The sequence below is a fragment of the Dioscorea cayenensis genome, chromosome 4 (genome assembly GCF_009730915.1).
Source record: "Dioscorea cayenensis subsp. rotundata cultivar TDr96_F1 chromosome 4, TDr96_F1_v2_PseudoChromosome.rev07_lg8_w22 25.fasta, whole genome shotgun sequence".
NCBI classification, from domain to species: domain Eukaryota; kingdom Viridiplantae; phylum Streptophyta; class Magnoliopsida; order Dioscoreales; family Dioscoreaceae; genus Dioscorea; species Dioscorea cayenensis.
In genome coordinates this window covers 4,635,804-4,657,305 of record NC_052474.1, presented here as the reverse complement: position 1 = coordinate 4,657,305, position 21,502 = coordinate 4,635,804, and the positions used below count along the sequence as shown (strand labels likewise).

At 34.4% G+C, this 21,502-nt stretch overlaps 4 protein-coding genes across 5 annotated transcripts; 3 read left to right on the top strand and 1 right to left on the bottom strand.

The window, feature by feature from the left end:
• The first annotated feature begins 1,794 nt into the window (after positions 1–1,794).
• LOC120258135 (protein BRANCHLESS TRICHOME-like) lies at positions 1,795–3,295 on the top strand. The gene has a single exon (XM_039265485.1). It carries the CDS (start codon positions 2,109–2,111, stop codon positions 3,069–3,071), a length of 963 nt encoding a protein of 320 aa, XP_039121419.1. The 5' UTR covers positions 1,795–2,108; the 3' UTR covers positions 3,072–3,295.
• Positions 3,296–7,510: 4,215 nt separating this feature from the next.
• On the bottom strand, positions 7,511–8,913 carry LOC120258345 (uncharacterized protein At5g39865-like). The gene has a single exon (XM_039265719.1). The coding sequence runs from the start codon at positions 8,772–8,774 to the stop codon at positions 7,614–7,616; it is 1,161 nt and encodes a 386-aa protein (XP_039121653.1). The 5' UTR covers positions 8,775–8,913; the 3' UTR covers positions 7,511–7,613.
• Positions 8,914–10,751: 1,838 nt separating this feature from the next.
• LOC120259296 lies at positions 10,752–11,663 on the top strand. The gene has a single exon (XM_039266877.1). The coding sequence runs from the start codon at positions 11,031–11,033 to the stop codon at positions 11,586–11,588; it is 558 nt and encodes a 185-aa protein (XP_039122811.1). The 5' UTR covers positions 10,752–11,030; the 3' UTR covers positions 11,589–11,663.
• A 5,053-nt stretch (positions 11,664–16,716) lies between these two features.
• On the top strand, positions 16,717–17,805 carry LOC120258254 (small heat shock protein, chloroplastic). Of its 2 annotated transcripts, none has more exons than XM_039265609.1 (2): positions 16,717–17,068; positions 17,149–17,805. In XM_039265609.1, exons 1-2 carry the CDS (start codon positions 16,798–16,800, stop codon positions 17,571–17,573), a joined length of 696 nt encoding a protein of 231 aa, XP_039121543.1. In that variant the 5' UTR covers positions 16,717–16,797; the 3' UTR covers positions 17,574–17,805. The 2 variants fall into 2 exon arrangements, with proteins under 2 accessions (XP_039121543.1, XP_039121542.1); XM_039265608.1 differs by having other exon boundaries at positions 16,720–17,068; positions 17,140–17,741.
• The last annotated feature ends 3,697 nt before the right edge of the window (positions 17,806–21,502 follow it).

Genomic DNA, 21,502 nt, shown 5'->3' with positions numbered 1-21,502 from the left:
AGCATACTGCGTTCATGAATTTAGTAAAATAATAATAAATAACTTGACCAACAGATCATTTATATAATAACAATAACATCAAAGTAGAAACTCACGATTCATTGTAAATTAACACATTATGATACCTTTTAAAATTGTTTGACTCTTATAAAATGACTCTTGAATATGACTAGTATACAAGCTAAATGGATTAATATCTTCTTGTTTAATTTCAACTCAAGGTGATTTGTATATAAATCAGGTCAAACAGTTCCATTTATTAAGGAAATGTATTTTTTAATTAAAAATTAAATAATAGTTTCTTCTCGTTTATTCCAACATTATACATGACTCGAACTAAGCCTGTAAACCAGTCATGTTTAAAATTAAAGACCATAAAAAACATTAGACTGGTCCATTCACTAGTCCTAAATGCATCTCTGCTCAACCTCCCAACAGTTTTCCTTTGTTTTTTTCATCACACCGGACATCACAAATTCCAAAATGCCAATTATTGGGTTCTGATCGTTATGTTGTCACGGTTAATTTCCATATCTCTTATCATAGTAAATAAACAAAATCTTATTTCTTAAATAATAAGAAGAAAACAGACAAGGCGTTTATTTTGGGGAAATAATCTGAAGTGGAGAAGTGGGGGAAGTGATATTACTTTCAGTACTTTTGGTATTCATTTATCATAAAATAAGAATAAAACTGGAGAATTTATGTGTTGGGTAAAATTTTTATGAGTTAAAAAAAAAAACTTTGAAAATAAAGAAAGTGAGTTTTTATAAATTAACCAATTTCCTCCCACTTTAATAAAAATAGCACAAATGAACATCAGAAGTGGGGGAAAATCAGACCATTTCTTCCCACTTCCCCCAAATTATCCTAAAATTAGCTCCCCCGATATGTTCTTCTTAAAACTATTGATGCAATGCCTACTCTCACATGTAGCTTACACAAACAAATTATTTTAGGACATTACATAATGTCATGTGTCTAACTCAATAATAATCACATAAACCATCCATTGATTCGTCTATTGATATCTGGTCCCTGTTAAAATTTTTTATAAGTGGCGAGATTTTGAATCAATGAGGGCATATTTCTGAAAATGTGAGTAGTGATTATGTGTGAATAGTCTCAGCACTACATGTGCACGAACTTTGTCTCCACTTACTCCATCAAAATTTGTACATATATCTATTTTTTTTAGTGGCTTTGCTGCTTATATTGACTACGACAAAAAAAAAAAATCACATAACTTGATGTTAATGGATAAATTTGTTTTGCTGAAAAAAAACTAAAATACATAATGAGCAATTGAACGCCCTGCTTGATTAATATCAAAACATGGTATGTTTCTCAAAAAAATCTTTTCTAAGAGTAACCATTAAAATTTTTGTTCATGAATTATTTACATCTAAAACCTATTCCGTCCGTTTTTTTTATCTGTCATAAACCCATGTTCCTTTTTATTTGTAATTTTTTAATATCAAGAAGTATTTATTATTTTTTTCAAAACTACCATACTCTATTCAATTCTCTTTTTGAAATTAAATATCAGAGAGAAATGTAAATATATAAATTAAGATAATTTTGGAAAAATAACAAACATTTTATTAAAATTTATAAAATAATTAAATTTATTGATATATGAGATTTGGTTACTCATGACAGATAAAAAAAAAACCGGAGGGAGTAAATTGTTTACGGCCAAACGAAATACTAGCACAAGTACACAAAGCACTTGTCCATGGCAAATAGCCTGATACTTGTTCAGGAAGTTGTCCAGCCTGTGCAGTTTACCCCAAAACGCCAAACACAACCCTTCACAATCCAGCAAGAGTTCTCCAGTACATTTGAAACACTGACTTCCAAGAGATCACGCTGAAAGCAAGGGACTCACAATCCAAATAAACATTATTATTATTATTATTATTATTATTAAAAGAAGAAGAAGAAAAAAAAAAAAAAGAGCCTGCAGGAAGAGAAGAAGCAGGACGGCAATGATAAAGAAGATGAAGATGATGATGAGGATGAGAAGAGAACTATCTTCTTCAGTCTTCTTACGGTCAGCTTTTGCTTTATACCACCACCAGGCTCGTTAATGCTTGCTCTCGTGAATGGGTCCCTTGCATTCCTCTCTCTCATCTCCAGCAAAGACGACCATTCAAGCATCTGAATCTCAAAAGAAACCACAAAAAAGAAAAAGAAATAAATCTAGAGGACCTGTACCACCACCACCACCACCACCACCTATGCCTATGGCTATGGCTATGGCTATGAAGGAGAAGATGATGCTCACGCTGCCCCTGGAGCCCCCATTGCCAAGCTGGAAGCTTTATGACAATCCTCATTACTCCCACTCCTACTCACCTTCAACCAACCCCCATGAATCCCCCACTCATCCCTCCATCACTCCCATGGCTTGTGGAGAAGACTCCCCTCCTCACTTGCTCCAGCTTGCACATGCCCGCATTGAAGAGCTTCAAGTGGAGCTCGAGTTTGAGCGGAGGATGCGCAAGCGTGTCGAGTCATTAAACGGCGCGCTGGCACGAGACTTGGCTGAGGAGCGTAAGGCCAGAGAAGAGGCTGAGTGCCTTCGTGCTAAACTTCAACAAGAGGTTAATAAGAAGGTGGAGGAGTTGGAGGAGGAGAGAAGGATGCTTCGAGTTGCTGAGGTTTGGAGAGAGGAGCGAGTCCAGATGAAGCTCAATGAGGCTAAGATCATTATGGAGGAGAAGCTACAGAAGTTGGGTGGTGGTGGTCGTGGGTCTGTTAGCAAGACATTGGAACCAGCAGCACCTGGAACTCCAACTGCTGTTGCCATTGATGGAGTCGGTCATCAGAGAAGGGAAGTAGAGAACCCACATATTAAGAGAGGGATCAAAGGGTTTGTGGAGTTCCCCAAGGTGATGAAGGGCAAAGCCAGTAATGGAACAATATCTGCTGGGAAGGATGGAAAAAGTGGCCATGTTGGTTTCAATCTGGAGTGTCAGAAGGCACAGCTTAGGATTCTTATGAGACAGACCAAGAACCCTGTTGGCATCTCCATTGTTGGATCCACTGATCATTTAGTTATGTGATCTTTTGCTCTCTGTTTCTCTACAGTTTTACATAAGAGAGTTTCCTCTTCCACTTTCTTCTTCTTCTTCTTCTTCCTTCTTGCTTGTTCATTGTACAAGAAAAAAGAAAGGGTATATTTTGTTATCTGTAATGGATAATGGTTCAGATAAGATGGAGAGCTGTATAATAGTTGTTGAGGACTGTGAATTGATCAGTTGCTTCTTTATTCCTGGAAGCAATGCCATGTCCTGTTTGTATTTCTGTTTCCATTGATGAAAAGTTCATCAATTTGTTGCAATCTTGAATTTCTCAGAGTTTTCAGGGAATTTATTTCTTTAATAAGATTGTATATTTGCATGCCAATTGAAGTTTCATTAATTAAATTTAATATCCTCTGCAATTGAGATGGTTGGCAATGAAAGAGCTAGGACTGCATCTATCATCTCATGACCTTGGAATTGAATGAATTGCGATTGTTATAGGCGACAGTATTTCCAACATGTCAAGTTTCACTTCTTTAGAAGCATTTTACAACATCATATCAATGGTTTGGTTGGCGTAGCTGCTCTGTCTTATCACAGCAAATGAAGGGAAACAAATCAAGATCCAATCCCATAACATGAGTTGGTTGCCTGCTTTATGAGAAAATGCCGTTTGGGAGAACCGATTCTTGCCATTGGTCTGCTTATATAGCCTTATAATCAATCCTTAGTAATTGAACATTTGGATCATTACACAGAAGAGGAATTGAAAAGACAGAAATTTCGAGAAAAGTTATAGACTAACAAACAAACGAAAGAAAAGAAAATTAAGGAACATTAAGAGAAAAACATGAAGTTTTATGGAGACATCTTCTTGCAACCAACATCTTCAATTGTTTGTTTGGTAGACACCTTCTCCTCTAACAAACTCATTTTTGCTTGTTTATGGTGACCCGAATTTTGTTTGGCTCAACTAGAAAGCTTGCCCCTCAATATGTGTGGTGCAATTTTAATCATGAGAATTTTGGGGGAATTTGCTGTAGTAATTGAGAAATTAGGCTAATATGTCCAATCTTGTAGCTCACCACTAATTCCATTGGAGATGTGGCGGCTTCACCAAAGAAAACACCAAGATCAGTAACTAAACAATCAAAGAGCCTAGCGAAGAAATCCCCTTACACCATAGTTGTCACTAAGAAGAAAAACCAACGCCAAAAGACGGTGGAATGTAAAAATTAAGGATGAATTCTTCCAAGAAAAATGTATAACCTTCAACATTGCTATCTTATTCCCATATGATTGCTACTACATTACTGTTGCATCTCTATGATCTGTAACTTGTAACTTGTGTGTTATTATTGTGTGTCCACTTGATAATCAAGTGTATACAAATGATTTTGAAACTAATTGAGGTCTTTCCTATCTAGAGAATTGAAAGATATATCTTCTACTTTATACTTGATACAACAAATGATCTTGAGTAAGTTCCGCTGAGAGATGCACATCCACCTTCAAACTCTATAACTAGGGGTGGCAATTTTTGACACGACACGTTTACAGGACACGACACGACACGATCTTAGGAGGGTTTGGGTTTGGGTTAAACAGGTTAGTGTCATAAACGGGTCGACCGGTTTATGACACGCCTAAATTAAGCGGGTTCGTGTAATAAACGGGTTGACACGTATATGACACGGTTAACCCGTTTAATATGAATAGGTAAATATGTCTGATAGTAAACTTGATAAATTAATTGAATTATTCTCACGGTAAATATGATGTGTAAGTATTTTATGTTTAATTTTAGTTTGGATTTTTAAAAAAATGTTTTGATTAAAAATTCGTGTCGCGTGTCGTGTCGTGTGGCGTGTTAAACGTGTCGTGTTTTAAACAGATAAACAGGTCGTATTGACCTATTTAAGATTTAAACGTGTTAAACGTGTCGTGTCGTGTCGCTACGAGTTTTAGACGTGTCGTGTTCGTGTTCTAAAAAATTATTCGTTTAATAATCGTGTCGTGTTCGTGTCAGGGTTAAACGTGTCAGATTCACAGGTCAACCCGACACGAACACAACCCGCTAACCCGTTTTGCCACCCCTATCTATAACCATGAAATGAGAAAAAGGGGCTAAAGATCTAACATGTTATATGAAATATTCTGAAATAGTGACCAGTTTGTAGTTCAAGAAATTCTTCATTACAACTGGCGAGATGTAATCACCAAACTTTGTTAGCTCATTCCTTCCCTTGTGAGTTATATCATATCTCTTCTCTTAGGGTTGACCATAGTACCTTCATAGACAATTGAAACTAATTCTATACAAGCTTGTTCACATTTTTTTAACTGAGCGCCAATGACTTTCGGGTCTATTGGTACACGGGTCATCAATAGAGCTCTCATCGAGTGGTGAGAGTTCGATTCTCGGCTGAGGGCACATTTCTGGAAGTTGTAAATAGTGGTTGTGTATGGGTGATTCAAGCGCCCACGTGAGCGCGGCCTCATCCCCACTTATTTCACCGAGGCTTATGCACGTCCCTGAGTCTCTAGTGGGTTCGCCCAGCTCCTCTTCCCCCAAAAAACAAAAAAACAAAAAAACAAAAAAAAAACTGAGCTAAACATTCCAACAAATCTCATATAGATATTTGTACATTCTCTCATACAAATATTACGATATGCCTCAAATATACATGTTGCATTATGTATCTATTGTAGTTGTTAAAATTCTACATCACAAATATAACATTTGTATAAATATTACATTGATGTTGTATTATGTATCTTTGTATCCAATGTGAGAAGGGTCACAAGACTCACAACCTAATAGCATCTACGGACACTAGTCCAAGGTGGAAGAATTATATTGTGTGACAAGTAAAACTCTCATAGTACCCTAAATGGTAAAGATAGTTGTCGAGTCCCCAGCGTATGCAGGATAACACCCTACTTACACTCTATGGGTCATACACTGGAGCGCCTGGTGGTACTTAGCATGAGAGGAGTCGTACCTTAATGGCACTCTAGGCACCCTCCTAAACTAAGGTACTGAGAGCCCTACTTGATGCACCTTTTATGAGATGAATGGCATCTTAGTAGCACCCAATTTGGTCTAGATTAAGGTGTTTGAGCCAAAGAGTCGATGATTGGAGGATGAGCCAAAGAGTTGCAAATCTGTTAAGGTTTTACAATATCAGCGATCTTTGTATTGAAGTCATCCCTCGCGAATGGAATATTTTATCTGATAAACTTGCAACCCATGGGCGAACTAGTCATAATATCTCTCTTTCATCAATGTAAGGATCTTCCTAGATGGTTGATGAAGTGTGTTAAGAGTAATTGTTATCGTTTCTAATCTTCTATCACTATTTGCCCTTCTGTTTTTAGCTTATCTGTGTGAATGTTTAGTTGTTTACTGTCCTGGGCTCTTGCCATTCTCTGTACCTCTGTTTTCTTTAATAAATAACAACTCTGTAATTTATTTTCTTAAAAATATGTGTGTGTTCGAGCACCCCCATGTGGGAGAATACCTTATGATGCTTAAAAGGTCATCACAACTAGACTGTTTAAGTTATACAGTGTTTTCCAAGAGTATCTCTGGTTTTTTTAAAAGTCAATTCAAACAAGATCGTAGAAAAACAAATTGCATAATTTAAGTTTTTGATTAATACACTTGGCATGCATCGTGTACCTTATTGACTACTTCTTTCGTTTTATTTCACACATATGCACTTTTGAAATTAAAAAAAAAAATATGATAAAATATTTTTATTTTTATTAGAGTTTTTAACTCCTATTAATATGCACATCTCTTTTTAAAAATAAAAATAGAATTTTTTAAAAAATAATATTTATATCCAATTTTGTCTGCTTACAAAATATAACTTCTGTTTATTAAATATATTTTCATTTAACATTACGCTCTTAGTGAAATTAAGTAAATTTTCACTTAATATGTTATTTTTTTGTTTAATATTTATTTTTTATATTTAATATTTTAGTTTTTCATGTTATAAAAATGAAAGATCTTTTAAAATTACACAAATACCCAAAGTTTTTTTTTATCAAGTGTGAAACTTGGAAGAATAATAGGAATAACTTCCCAATTTTTAAAGATAATAAATAATTTGGAAAGACAATTGTTTAAATATGACAATTAATAGGAAAGGGAGAGAGTATTATTAATTCCGTTAGGTACTTTATTTGTCATGCAATTAAATAACAAATGGAGTATCTATTAAAAAAATTAAAAGTCAACTCAACGCATGAGATAACACCCAACTTTGACGCCTAATTTAATGTTCACAGTTCACCAAATATGAGTTTCAAAACTGTGACTCTATCCAATGGGCAGGGTGCCTCACAAGTCACAATCACTACATCAAAATGTAATAAATATCCAGCAATCTCATGTGCATGATGCAACTGGTTAAATATTTCAAACTGAAAATCATAAATGAGAAAACACAAAGAACACAGAATCAGGAACTCAACCATCAAAGAACAGAATTTAGCATTCAGATTCAGAAGATGCAGCAGAGGTATTGTTTTCACAAGCAGTGATTAAACATTGGACAGTAATAAAACTTATGAACAAATAGGACAGAGAACCAATCCATTCTCATTACATTCAGGACATCTGACTACCTTCTCCTTCCCACCACCACCACCACCACCAGCTTTCCCCACCTCCACCACCACAACCACCTTCCTGCTCCCGCTGCACTGAAAGCAGGGCAAGAACAGAACCCCACCACATCCATCACAAACATCTCCAACCTTCACCTTGGGCAACCCTTCCACAAGCCTTGCTAGACCTCCTTCTTCATGCAACCTCATCACCTCCTCAACTCCACCAACATACCTTCCTTTCACAAACAACCTCGGCACCACAAAACCATCATTCCTCCCCTTCATCACCCTCCGCAGCTCCTCAAGAAATCCCAAGTCCATTGACACGTCCTTCTCCTTCACTGCCACTCCAAGCCCATGCAGGACAGAGCGCACCGCATTGCAATCCTCAAAAGTCTTACGCACGCCACGCAACGTGGTTGTATAGAGCACCACTGGGTGCTCGTTCTTCTCAAGCTTCAGTGGTTGATCCATGACAAACAGCGCTCGGTGAGACTGGGAGTTAGAACGAGAGTGAGAGTGAGAGTGAGTGTGAGTGTGTTGCTTGCTCGGAAGGCGTCTAGGGATGGGGGTGTTAGTAGGAGTGGAGAAGTCAAGGCCTGCCATGAGCTCCCATGAGTTGATGATCTCTGGCTCTGGACGGAGTGGAAGATGGGGCAAAGATGGTGGCACTGGAGGAGGTGGAGGTGGTGGAGTGGGAGGTGAAGGGGTTGGAGGGACTGTTGAGTGGTCAAGAGTGGTGAGGAGACCGTAGGTGGTGGAGGTGAGAGACACAATGTGGTGGCTAAGTGCTGGCCGGACTATTCTCTCCTCGTCTTCAAGAAACGAGGAGGAGACGCACCCCATTTTAGAGAAACTAGAGTGATAGCTACAGAGAAGAAGAAGAAGAAGAAGAAGAAGAAGAAGAGAGAAAGGAGGAGGGAGGAATTCAAAGTTTGAAAATGAAGTGATTGAGCATTGATTTGTCTTCTTGTTATAAAAAAAAGTGAATGGGGGAGTGTAAATGACTTCGTGAGTCGGGAAGCTGAATAAAGACTGTTGAAGTTGGTGCTTTTTCTGTGAGGGTGTTTGGGGATGAACAGAATGGAGGTGCATGTTGGTGTGTATCAGAAGCATAGATGGGACGTGGAGTGAATGCAGTATGGTTGGAGGTGAAGAATAAGGCTGTACAAGTTGCTGCTGTGATTCTGAGATAAAATTTAGCTTGTGGGCTCTGCTGTGCTGTTTATCCCAGGGTGGGGAGCATACCACAGCTTTCTCGTGAAACAAAATTCAAAAAACTATTGCCAGAAATAAATAAAATTTATTTATTTCAAAGAAATAATTTTTTTTTTATTTGATTTTGATGTTTATGTTTTCTATATTTTGAAGCTTTTTATCTGGTTCTTATTTCATTATGTCTATTAACTCAAAAGCATTAAAATAATAAATGATTTTAATTGAATACAAACACCGTGTTGTATAGTATAAATATAAATAAAAAAAATCAACAACAAATATATGAACTAATCTATCATTTAAACCTTATAGAAAACTTTTGATTTTTCCATTCCCATAACACAAAGTCTACCATGTACAAATGAGGCTCTTGTTTAGGATGACTTGATTTAAATTGTTATGACTTTGTGTTCTGTTCTAAATTTTATTAAAACACCTACTTTATCAACATAATATTACTCTTCTATATAAAAAAAAACATAGTATTACTCTTTTTTATATATGAGGGGAAACCAATGAGTTCTTTTTAAATCCGACATATAATGAATCTCATATTTTTAATGTGAATAATTTAATATTAAAAAATAATAATGTGAAGAGTTAATTGGTCAAAAAAATATGAATAATTAAATTATAATTTTTAAAAAATCCAATGTTTTTAGTTTATAACAATTTAGATATTTATTTTAAAATGCTCCAATTAATGGATGAAAATATAAATTTTGGTGTTAAAATCGACCATATTTATGGATATTTATATTTTTTTATTAGTAATAAAAGGTAGAAAATCAACACAAAGAATAAGTACTGTTGTGGTAAATTGAGTCTTATTATAAGGTTTTCATTTATAATGTTATTTACTTTATTTAATTTGGAAGGTACCTTATTTTGTTTAAAAAATAATAAAATAATGGTGCATTTCGCAAGCATGCACATGCATGTAAATAGATTGGTGGTTATTTTGTATATATAATTATTTATGTACAAGTTAATTTGCCTTGGATGCCTACAAAATAATAAATTCGAGAAGTTTTTTTTATACGTAACATTTATGTGCATAGGTGAGTAACTTATTCCTCTCTGGATATGTGAAAAATACTCATTGCCGAAAAAATTATTGGAAAGTCAAAAGAAAAATCATCACAAGGGAATTTAATATTCCATGAGTATTCTTTAGATATCAAGATCACACAGTATGATGATGGAAGGTGGGTGATATTTATATGGCACATGCTCAAATCATAAGGAAATTAATGATGCAAACGTACATGAAAAGATTTAACTTCTAGAATATATTTCCCCTGAAGTTTTATATAAAAAAAAAATTCAATAAAACCACTGTATGACGGAGTAGTGTTCTTTTCTAACTCGAAAATGAGGATTCAAATTCCATATATGATTTGTCCGTATATTTTTTTTCCCAAAAAAATTAATTAAAAATGATTTAAAAATATTAAGAAAAAGGTGGGAGATTGTACGTGAAATTATATATAGTTTGTCGTTCCGTTGTCCATTTGCTCCTGAGTTTAACTCACTTTGTGCTTATTTATTTTTTTTTAAAAAAAATAAATTTTATTCTAATCAAAAGAAAATTCTATTAAAATTTAACAAAAATCAAAGAACTTCATTGTTCATGTCCAAAAAATAATAAATTTATCTGAGGAGATAATTAAATTTCTAGAATTGATATTTTCCAAGGCAACGATTTCCTCTCAATTTCAATACCTTCCTTGGCCCTAAGCACACCTCAAATCAAGTGCTGTCATTAGTATACCATTTGGCAAGGCCGCAACGCAATATGGCATATATAATATTATAGTTAAACTATATTATTATAGTTTATGACGACGTGCATTTCACGGAATTCAGCTCCAACCAACATTTAAACATCTTGAATTCGTTGTTAGTCAATAGTAATTAACATAGTCTAAACTCTAGCATAGTAGCACCTAGCAAACAGGATGATCACAAGACCGGAAAGTGAGGAAGCTGGACCCTCACTGTGTCCCTCTTTTCCTAAGGTCCTCACTTGGCACAACTAACAAGGCCCGGACCGAAGTGGCAAAGTCTAACAATCCCCAAACTCCACCTCCTTTTGAGGCTATCTCTCACCTGATAAAGCTGTTGAGAGTCTCTATAGCCAGTTAACATACAATGGGGAACTGTGGATTCAGAGGCTTTGGGGAGATGAATAAGTTGACGATGATAAAAGTAGTGACATGCAACGGTGGAGTGATGGAGCTGCAACCACCAGTGACCGTGGAAAACATCACCAATGGTTTTCCAGGCCACGGTGTCTTTAAAGACCAAGATCTTCTTTCCAAACCACTCATGCACAATGAAGAGCTATCTCCTGGTGAAGTATACCATCTCCGGCCACTTAACAGTGTCTCACTCCGTGCACTCCCATCGGTTGTGGCGCCGTATCGTGTGTCGTTCGACCAGGAAGGGATTTGGAGGTGTCAAGATGTGGACATGAATCAGAAGTGCATGCAAAGTGGAGGTTCTAGCCGGGTCTGGAAGGTTAAGTTGGTCATTAGTCCGGCACAGTTGAGTGAGATCTTGGCGCATGAGTCGCGGACTGAGGCGTTGATCGAGAGCGTGAGGATGGTGGCTAAGTGCGGTCATGGGTCCATGTCGACGTCGGTGGCGAGCTCGGATCAGTGGAGCTTGGCTAGCAGCCGGAAAGGTCGCTTGGAGGCCGGGGCTTGAAAGTGAGTTGTAGGATACTTGTACTTGAAATGTCGAGTCCTCTTGTTGCTGCTGGTTCTGAGCCAAAAAAAAAAATGCCATGCTTTTTGGTGTGTGTGTGTGTGTGTCAATTCACTGGGCGCATTTGGTAAGGTGGCCATTGCTTTGCATTGGCTGAGTTAATGCTTTGTTTGGGTGGAATTATAGGGGTGCATGTGGAGCTGTCCTTAATTGTTTCCTTTCGTGTCTCTTTTTTCTTGGGAAGATGAATGGAGATTAAAGAGGGAAAAGAACAAAATAAAGAGGGACCGAGCTCAGTGAAATCTTGGAAGGGAGTGTGTTGGGGAGGATTGTAGAGACAATGTCGATCAACATTTACTATACATCTGACAATTATCCACATTTAAATCAAACATGTGATGTGATGGTGGATGAAATTAAATGATTGTAAGTTATTAACCAAATAAACAATATCAGAAACACAAAGATTCATGTGAAAAACCAGCAATATTTAAAAAATAAAATTAGAAAACTAGCTAGACACAGTTTCTTTTAAATGTAGAAATCACTTTATATTAACAACAAAAACAAATACATATAACAAGCCAACAACAAGACATAAATAGGAGGACAAAATACATAGAATAAGAAAAAAAAAACAATTATAAAATGATACGTTAGTTCCAGAGGGGTTCCTCAATCTCCCATGTAATGAAAGTGTGCATATCCACACTCAATATAAAATCAAACATAGAAGAGAAAGGACACACACGAATTGGTTACTTAGTTCACCACAATTTTTGCCTATGTTTTGGGGACCAACCCGGAGATTAACAATCTATTAAAAGAAGTAAAAAACAATGAGTACAACTCTCACACTTGTCCTTACAAAGATAAATAATAAACCTTTCTAGATTATCCGATGCCCACTGTCACTCACTCTTATACAAAGGACTCTTTCCGGTGGCACATCCTAAATCTCATAGTATAGTTTCTTATATAGACGTCTTTCCGACCCAAAATAGCGTCTCCCTCTTTGATAACCTCTTCGCCTTTCTAACTTGGTTACCTTCCAAAGTTAGATGTTGAAACTTCTGTTGCAACCAAGATTGCAACGCAACCCACCTACTTATCTTGACTGAGGTCCAGCTCCCGTTGTAACACGACCTGCAACACCTCCAACCTTCCCGGTTGCTCCAGTTCGCCGATGCAGTCAATTCTTCTCGAGCTTGATATTCAAACTTGATATTCATTCATCCAAGTTTGATTTTCAATATCTTATTCCTAAAGTTGATCTCCTTTTATTCAAGCTTAGCTCTTCAATATTTTCCAAGCATGATCTTCATTCATCCAAACTTGGATCATCAATATTCTTCCAAATCTATGCACTTGCCAAAGATAGCTTGTGCCCTTGCATAGCTTGTGCCTTCAAGTAACTATGCCCATAATTAGCTTTGGATTTTGTTTCAAATTGCATTGTTAATTATGGTCTTGAGAATCATGTTGGCTTGCCTTGCCTTTCTTAGTTTGCGTCTTTTCATGTCTTCACACCAAACTAATATCCATTGCAATCTTGGTCTCCAACTAATAATCTTCATACTTGTCAAAAATAGATTACTCTCTTCTCTAGAATATCCTCTCACATGGTCTTCAAGAAATAAATCTCTCATGAGAAATCGAGTTACCAAAGATAGATTTTATTATTTTCAATTTTACCAAAGGTAGATTAAATCATAACTTTAGATATGCTACTCATGGCTTGCTCTTCAAAAAAGATACTTTCACCTTGATGCTTCTTATCAAAAATAGACTCTCAAAAGAAAGGCTTCAAGGCTTCATATCTCCGCATGTGTTTTGCCATATTCATGTGCCTTGTTACCTTGTCATGTCATCTTGTTTGTCACATCATTGCTTTTGCCACGTCATTACTGACACGTGCCAAATGATGCCAATTATAGAACCTAGCTCTAACACGATACACGAAAAACTAACATTGTGAATGTTGATTATGATTTATATAACGCAAGTATACGCTATCGCAAACAAGTAATATAATGATAAGAGAGTATCGTTCCCACGAGGATTGAGCTTATTAATTACCAAAATTACTAACCCTGATTCTACTTGATTAATGAAATTGAAGAAGTTTAATTTAGAAAATCTAATTCAAGGACTAGAGAGAGAGAGATAGAGATAAGGAGAACTCAATGTCAAGAGATTCTAGGGTTTCCGAGTTCACCTAGACTAATTCCACCTAGATCATCTAATTCAATCAATCAATGTTTGTTTCTTATGTTGTCATCAAATTTCCCTAAATTACATATTGATCTTTCTCAAGCATCAATAGCATATTCCACTAGATAAGTTAACATCATCTCTGAGATAACTGTGAACCTATGGAACTCATTAAGCTCTAGAAATTTATAATGATGCATACAACCTCATAAATATCTCTATCTTATGATGATTGTACAATATTTCAACCAAGACCTAATTCAATTATCACCTCTCGGTCTCAAATCAAATTAATAATCATGCAATTGGTGATCAAGCAATCACAAGCACTAAGCATAGATTAAAATATCCAACATAGTCTTGAAACAAGCATCAATTAAATTAAACAAAGATGAATCTAGGGTTTCATAGTCTGGCTACATCGTAGCCCTAGAAAAAATATTTAGAACATAATGATTGCAAAGTTTGACATATTAACAAGGTTCATAATCAAATAAACAAAGAAAAAAACTAAAAAAACTAAAAGCTCGGCAATGAATCCGCACGAAACTTCGCTCCCGATCTCTTGATCTCCGAAATTCTCCTCCCTTTTCGTCTCAACCCCTAGCCCCTTTTTATAACATAAAAAAATCGGGGTAGCGCCTAGGCGCCAAAAGGCATAGCGCCTAGGCGCTATACTTTCTTTTTGCACCTCTTGATGTTGTAGCGCCTAAGCGCTGCATGCTAGCGCCTAGGCGCTAGATTTTCTGTTTTGCTCTTCTTCCTCCAATTTTGTGCCTTTTACATGTTCTTCCTTCAAATCATTTTCTTTCTTTCCTACAATGCAATAACAATAAGATTATGAGTAAAATTGGTTCAAAATAATTCAAATTTAATTCATTATGAGTTAAAGAAGGTCTATATATTAAGTGCAAATTATACTCATCAGTGAAATATAATAAAATTAGCAATGGCAATAGGGCCCAACAAACCTCTACCACCACCGGCATATTTATAGCATTCCCTCATTCTGCCCTCTCAAATAGTAGTATTTTAAATACCATTATTGTTACTGTGGTTTTTTCACGGCTTGTCCCAGCAATTTTTTTTACATTGAATAATTATGAATGCAAGGTATAAACAACCAACTAAAATTTAGAAAATTTTGAAGAAATTTTTTTTATCGACCTCTATAATATCTAATGTCTATTAATAAGTTAAATTTTAAATTGATGATTTTTTAAGTTAAACTATTAAAATACAAAAATAAATACTTATCAGGATGGGGCATCTCGTTTCGGAGCAAACTAAAACCAAAACTGCGCTGCCACGCATCCCCATACAAAAATTCCCGCCATGCATCTCCCCGTGCCCTGCTCTAAAAAAACCTCTATATTCTGGATGAATCAGGTTGGAAACCACAAATAGACTCTGGTTTTACCATCTCTAAACAGTATGATTCATACGTAGACACGAGTGAAACATCACAAAATCTACTAGAAGTGAAGGAGTGACAGAAGATAGGTTTGAAGAAAAAGTGGCGTGTAAGAGACATCTAAGCAGAGGTGGTATCCTCCTCCACAACACCATAGACACCATCAAAAGTATTAACAGGGATTGAGCTTGCTAATCTTTTGGGCCTACAGAAGGTATTACTGGGAAGTTGAACAATGGGTCAATCACAATATAACAAAAAAATATATCAACAATTATAATATGTTTTAAAAAAACCTATAAAGAGAATTCGTTGTTTTCTTGGTGCAACCAAATATAGTTGAAAATTGTAAAATGTTATACTTTTGATTTTGTGCATGTTTTATTTTTTTGAAACCATTATTAATGGTGTTGTTTCTGTTTTAATCTAAGTTTTATTTTTTGTAGACGTTGTCCATTTGTATTTTGTTTGTTTCTAGTTGTCACTCAATTTTATTTATATTTGTTAGCTTATATTCTATTGCTTTATTTTTTTTCATATATCTATGGTTTATCCACTTTATAAAAAAAATTGTAAAAAGTTTTAACTTTAGACATGAGAATAATAAATATTTATCTAATAAATTTTTTTTAAAAGATAGATAAACCACAATCATTACTAAAGGAAAGGGAAAGCAAACACCAACACTGGTGGAGAGTACAAGGAATTTATCTAATAAACTTACATATGAAACTCTGGCGGATATTGTTACGCTGAAAAAAAAAAAATAATGGGCAAGATTGGAATTTAAAAACTGGAGTTGCTTTCGATGAGCCAGTACTGGGTGTAGCTCAAGTTTTCAATCAAGATAAAAGGAATACTATGCAGAGAATTGTGTAGGACATCAATACTTTGAAGCAATTGAAGCTAAATGTGGGTTGTGCAAATGTTGAAGTCATTCCAAAGAGATTGGAATCTGATTGCTGATAGATTAGCTTCACAGAGTAGAAATTCACCTGCTTTTCCTTTATTCTACAAAGGCATAGACTTGCTTACTTTCTTAGGTGGCTAATAAAGGTCACTGAGAGGGTGGGTTCTGTTAACGTTATATGGTATTCATTTTTGTCTTCTTTGATTGGTGGTGTTTTGTAAACTTTGTTAATTCATTTTAATACAATATCTCAGCTCTTGTCTAGCTCATTTAACAATATATATATATATAATGTTGATTAAAAAAATCAAGGAATATCTTCATAGTGATCACTGAGCATGCACAGCACACTCAAGCTCGGGCTGGGATGGCCTGTTTACTGGCCCACCTCAAGCACAACAAAGCTCAAAATCTGGTTGTTTCTTGAAACAAGAGGAAGGCACTGGACACGGCTATTTTTGCATCCACGTGTCGACTCTTTTCACTCGCGCCCGCGCATCGTCCAGAACGTTCTCGCAGGCACCAAATTAAGAGCTGCTTCCCGATCACTCTCCTCTCTTCTGTTTATGCTATATATATAAACAACATCTCCCATCCTGTTTCTCAAACATCTTCTAGCGTTACCAATTAAGTTCTAAAGAAGTTCCAAGCTAGTTCCAAGTTCCAACATTATGGCTACTAGTGCTGCCACCTTTCTCTGTTCTCCTCCCCTTCCCATCACCAGCCGCACTTTGTTTGCTTCTCAAACCAAGAAACCCAACAGCATCTCCTTTAAGACATCCTACAAAACCAACAAAGGCCTAATCAGAGTCACCGCAATGGCGGAGAACAAGGAGGAGAGCCACTCCCTCAACGTTGAGGTGAACAAAGGCACCACCAAACAGAAAGGCACTGCTCCGGAACGCCGACCACGCCCCTCAACCTTAGACATCTCCCCTTTCGGTAAGTAGTCAAATCAAATTCTTAAACTTATATATATATATATATACTGATGCAAAGATCTAAAATGGAAGGTTTGGTAGATCCAATGTCACCAATGAAGACGATGAGACGGATGCTGGACACGATGGACCGGTTGTTCGAGGACGTCGTGACGTTCCCCGGGTCAATAGGGATGAGCGGGGCCGGTGAGATACGGACGCCGTGGGACGTGACGGAGGATGAGACGGAGGTGAAAATGAGGTTTGACATGCCGGGGTTATCCAAAGAGGAGGTGAAGGTGTCGGTGGAGGACAAGGTGCTGGTGATCACTGGGCAGCATAAGGAGGGAGAGGGGGAAGCAGAGTCATGGTGGAGGAGCAGAAGCTCGTATGACATGCGGTTGCTGCTGCCGGACGAGTGCGAGAAGGAGAATGTGAAGGCGGAGTTGAGGAATGGTGTGCTGCTGGTCACTGTTCCAAAGATTAATAAGGGTGATAAGAAAGTCATTGATGTTCAGGTTCAGTGACAGGTTTGGTAGATACTGGATACTAGATAGTAATAGTATGATCGTATGATGGGAATCGTGTATATTTTAAGTTAAATTTAACTGGTTTTAGTTGGTGCTTTCTTGTGCTGTCATGTAGAATATTGAGTTGCAAAAAAGGGTAAATGGAAAAGCAATGATTTAATTGTATGATGTTATGTTTGTTTTGGAATATTAAAGATAAATAAATACGAAGATGTATAAGTTATGATAAGTGATTATTAATTTTTTTTAGAGTAGTCTATAAATTTTATAGAAGATTCATTGTGTATAGCGAGTTGGAGTTTAAATTTGATTTTTTTTTTTTAATTCAATTGATAGTTAATTAATGGTTAATATTTTTTTTAATAATAATTAATTTTTTATTAATTTATTTAATTAAGTCTTACAATGAAATGATAAATCATAATAATGAATTTGTGAGCATTGTTCCTCCAAATTTCATCAATTATTTGTAATATCTAATATCGTTTTCACAACTTTATCAAAGGTAGGCAAAACCAAGATTTTATTTAATTAATTATAACATTTTATGATCTATTATTTAAATTGATATTATTTATAATTAAATTTAATAATTAGATAATTATATATATGAAGTAAATGTTCAATGACCAAGTTTGTTTTCCACTTATTACTCTTCAAACTTCATATAAAAGTTATTCTCACAATAGTTAATTAATAAATTATTTAATAATAATGTATTTCTGTACTTATTTATTTTTTATTTTATTTTTGTCAATTTTATCAAAAAAATAAAATAAAATAAAATATTTAATATAAATTAATTAGTTTTAATATATAATTGAAATAAAATAATAAAAGAATATATGTTATCTCCGACAACGATGAAGCTGCTCGACTGGTCAACTCCACTGAGTTATTCTGGCCTTCAAATTTCTTGTATCTTGGCCTAATCCATTTTTTTTTCTAAAAAAAAACATAGATTAATAGTAGGGTTTATATTCAATTCATTTGATGTAGCTACATTAAATAATTATAAATATAAAATAAATGAAAGGTGGGCCTCAGTGAAATCAAGAGGAATTTTTGTTTCTTTCAAGTAGGGCTGGTGACAATGACCTTGTTGATGAGAAAGGTGCATAGTGAATTTGATTATTCTTTTATTTGTTGAATTTGTATCCAGTTTTAATTTAGTATTCCCTCCGTTCTTAAATGGAGTTTGTTTAGGATGTTATTACTATAACTTCAAAAAATTAATTAATAAGTTAAATTATAAAAATATTTATTTTAGTAAAAACTATTATAATTATTACTCTACTAAATTCCTCTTGCAAGGTAAAAAATTATTTATTTTTTATTAAATATGGATAATTCATCAGATTGAATATTTGATCCATATATTATAGAAGTGAAAGCAATATTTATTTTATTTTTATTAATTTTTTTTTTTGAAACAAAATTTAATTTCTAATACACACATATATAGAGAGATATTTTTAAGCCAATCTAAAATCCTACATTTTGTAACTTCATAGTGCATCAACATTTTATAAGTGTTTTAATAATTGAATGATGGTTTATTCATATATTCCAAAAAAAAAAGAGGAAAGCATCCATTGTATTAAAGTATTTTATGAAGCATCAGCATGTTGATGTAAATTTAACTGAACAATCAATTGTGGTAGCATTTAAAAAAAAAATTAAAACATAGATGTAATTACATATAATGAACATGAAGAAACCCCAAATAAAAATTTAAGAGACATTATGCAACTTTTTTAATAATAATAATAATAATAATAAACTACAAAATATGCTAAAAACAATTGCGAAAAGCAAAATAATAATAACAATTCACTAGGTTGGAGACTGAGAGTATATCATGCAATTTTATTACGCATATTTAAGCATAATATTTTTGGATAATTTTAATATGTTAAAAAGTGTTTTTAATATCAAAACGTTAGTAACGCTATAATATTGATCATGATGGAATAAGTTAATCCATGCTAGTATTTTTGAAGCACTTCAATTCTCACAAAATTAATTTTTTTTACTGTTTTTTTGTTGACTAAGTCAAAGGGTACAACAAGAAATTAATAATGGCCATCATATCTTTCCACAATATAATTGTCATGCAAAAACACAAGTCATGCTTTTGCACATCAAGTTTCAATGTTTTCGTATAAATCTTTTTCTTTAGTTGTTGTTCTTTTATTAAGAAATTTATTAATTATCATTTTCCGTTAAGTTGATGTAATCCAAAAGACAAAATAAGAAAAGTCATATATTGTATCAACATATTCAAAAAAAGGTTTTTTTTTTCTTTTGCCACGAGTGTGAAAATGATGAAAGGTGGCTATCCATTGTGAAAGCCAGAGTCCAATGAAATGTTGTTCCTATCCTAAGTTTTGGGGTTTTTTTTATGATACTTTTTTCTTATATATATATATATATATATATATATATATATATAATATGAGCTCTTATTTTTTAAAATAAAGTAGGTAAATCATAATTTTATTATTTGTGCTCTTATTTGTTATATATTTTATGCACCTACACTATCTAATTACTGTGCTACATAAATATTTACTCAATTAAATAAATAATGATTCATGCATATTATTTAAATAAAAAATTGTCTTACATATTACTTATATTTGGATATGTCATATATATATTGATAAATATAAATAATTATTATTTTTAATACTGAAAAGAATAATAATTATAAAAACTCACATAAGAGAAAAAAAAAAGTTTGAACAGATATGCACTTAAAATAGATAAATAATCACCGATAATTTTTTTCGCAATATAATTGTCATCTCAAAACATGAATTACTTTTTGACAAAAGTAACCATAAATTATATTTTGTGTAACATGTTTGAATTATCTCTTACGAATATTTTTAATTGTATATTACTTTATTCAGAGGTTTATTAATTACTACTTTAATCAATCTCAACTAATCACCATTACAAAAATAAGAAAAGTCATATAAAGTATTAACATATTCCAAAGGATTTTTTCATGAGAGCGTGGAAAAATTGAGAGAATATTGATAGTGAAAGCCAAAGCCTTTTAAATGTTGTTCCCATCTTCAATTTTGGGGTTTCCTGCTTATATTATATATATTTTACTTGGACATGGGCACTCTTTGTCTCTCTCTGTCGGTAGATACATATACACATTAGAGGGCATGTCATCTACACAAGTTTGTACATTCAAATTTTAGGAATAATAAACCTCAACTATTAAATAGAAATCCAACAGATTGCATCATGTTATGAAATAATTTTCATTTAGATTACTCTGCTTGTAAATAGTAGTAGAGTGAAAAATAGGATGTACAGTATTTTGACGTATTATTAAAAATTAAAACGTAATTCAACTACTTGTTTAGAGAACAAATACACCCGAACAGTCACTGTTGAGGTTAGTGTTATGACTATAACTCTCTCTTTCTCTTTCATTTATTTTCTCTCTTATGCATTTTAATATCTGGGACGTTAATGTCCTATGTATATTTAAAATATAAATAAATTACAATTTTTATTTAAAAAATCAGCTAAAAAAACAATATGTAAAAAAAAAAAAAGGGTCACAAGAACTTAATAGTGACTGGAAATGGACTTTTCTCGGTCAAATTTTTTTACAACTTCCTTATCGACGGGGGTTTACGATGTCCGGTGGCGGGGTTCTTTTGGCGTAACCTTTGTCCGAAAAAAGTCACTATTTTCAACTGGTTAGCTTGGAATAATAAAATCCTCACTCTCGAGAACCTCGCTAAGAGAGGTTGCAATCGTCTACCTACCACTACCTGTGTGCATTGTCATGCGGAGGTTGAGTCGGTGGACCACTTGTTCTTGCAGTGTTCTTTTGCCAGACAGGTGTGGGGTTATTTTGTCCATCTGCTTAAATTGCCGAATCTACCATTGTC

Bases quoted from the DNA above. Each gene is read 5' to 3' on its own strand.
- LOC120259296 (XM_039266877.1), top strand. From the start codon at position 11,031: ATGGGGAACTGTGGATTCAGAGGCTTTGGGGAGATGAATAAGTTGACG.
- LOC120258254 (XM_039265608.1), top strand. From the start codon at position 16,798: ATGGCTACTAGTGCTGCCACCTTTCTCTGTTCTCCTCCCCTTCCCATC. The intron at 17,069-17,139 runs GTAAGTAGTCAA...CTAAAATGGAAG, and splicing joins CTTAGACATCTCCCCTTTCG to GTTTGGTAGATCCAATGTCA.
- LOC120258345 (XM_039265719.1), bottom strand. From the start codon at position 8,774: ATGCTTCTGATACACACCAACATGCACCTCCATTCTGTTCATCCCCAA.
- LOC120258135 (XM_039265485.1), top strand. From the start codon at position 2,109: ATGGGTCCCTTGCATTCCTCTCTCTCATCTCCAGCAAAGACGACCATT.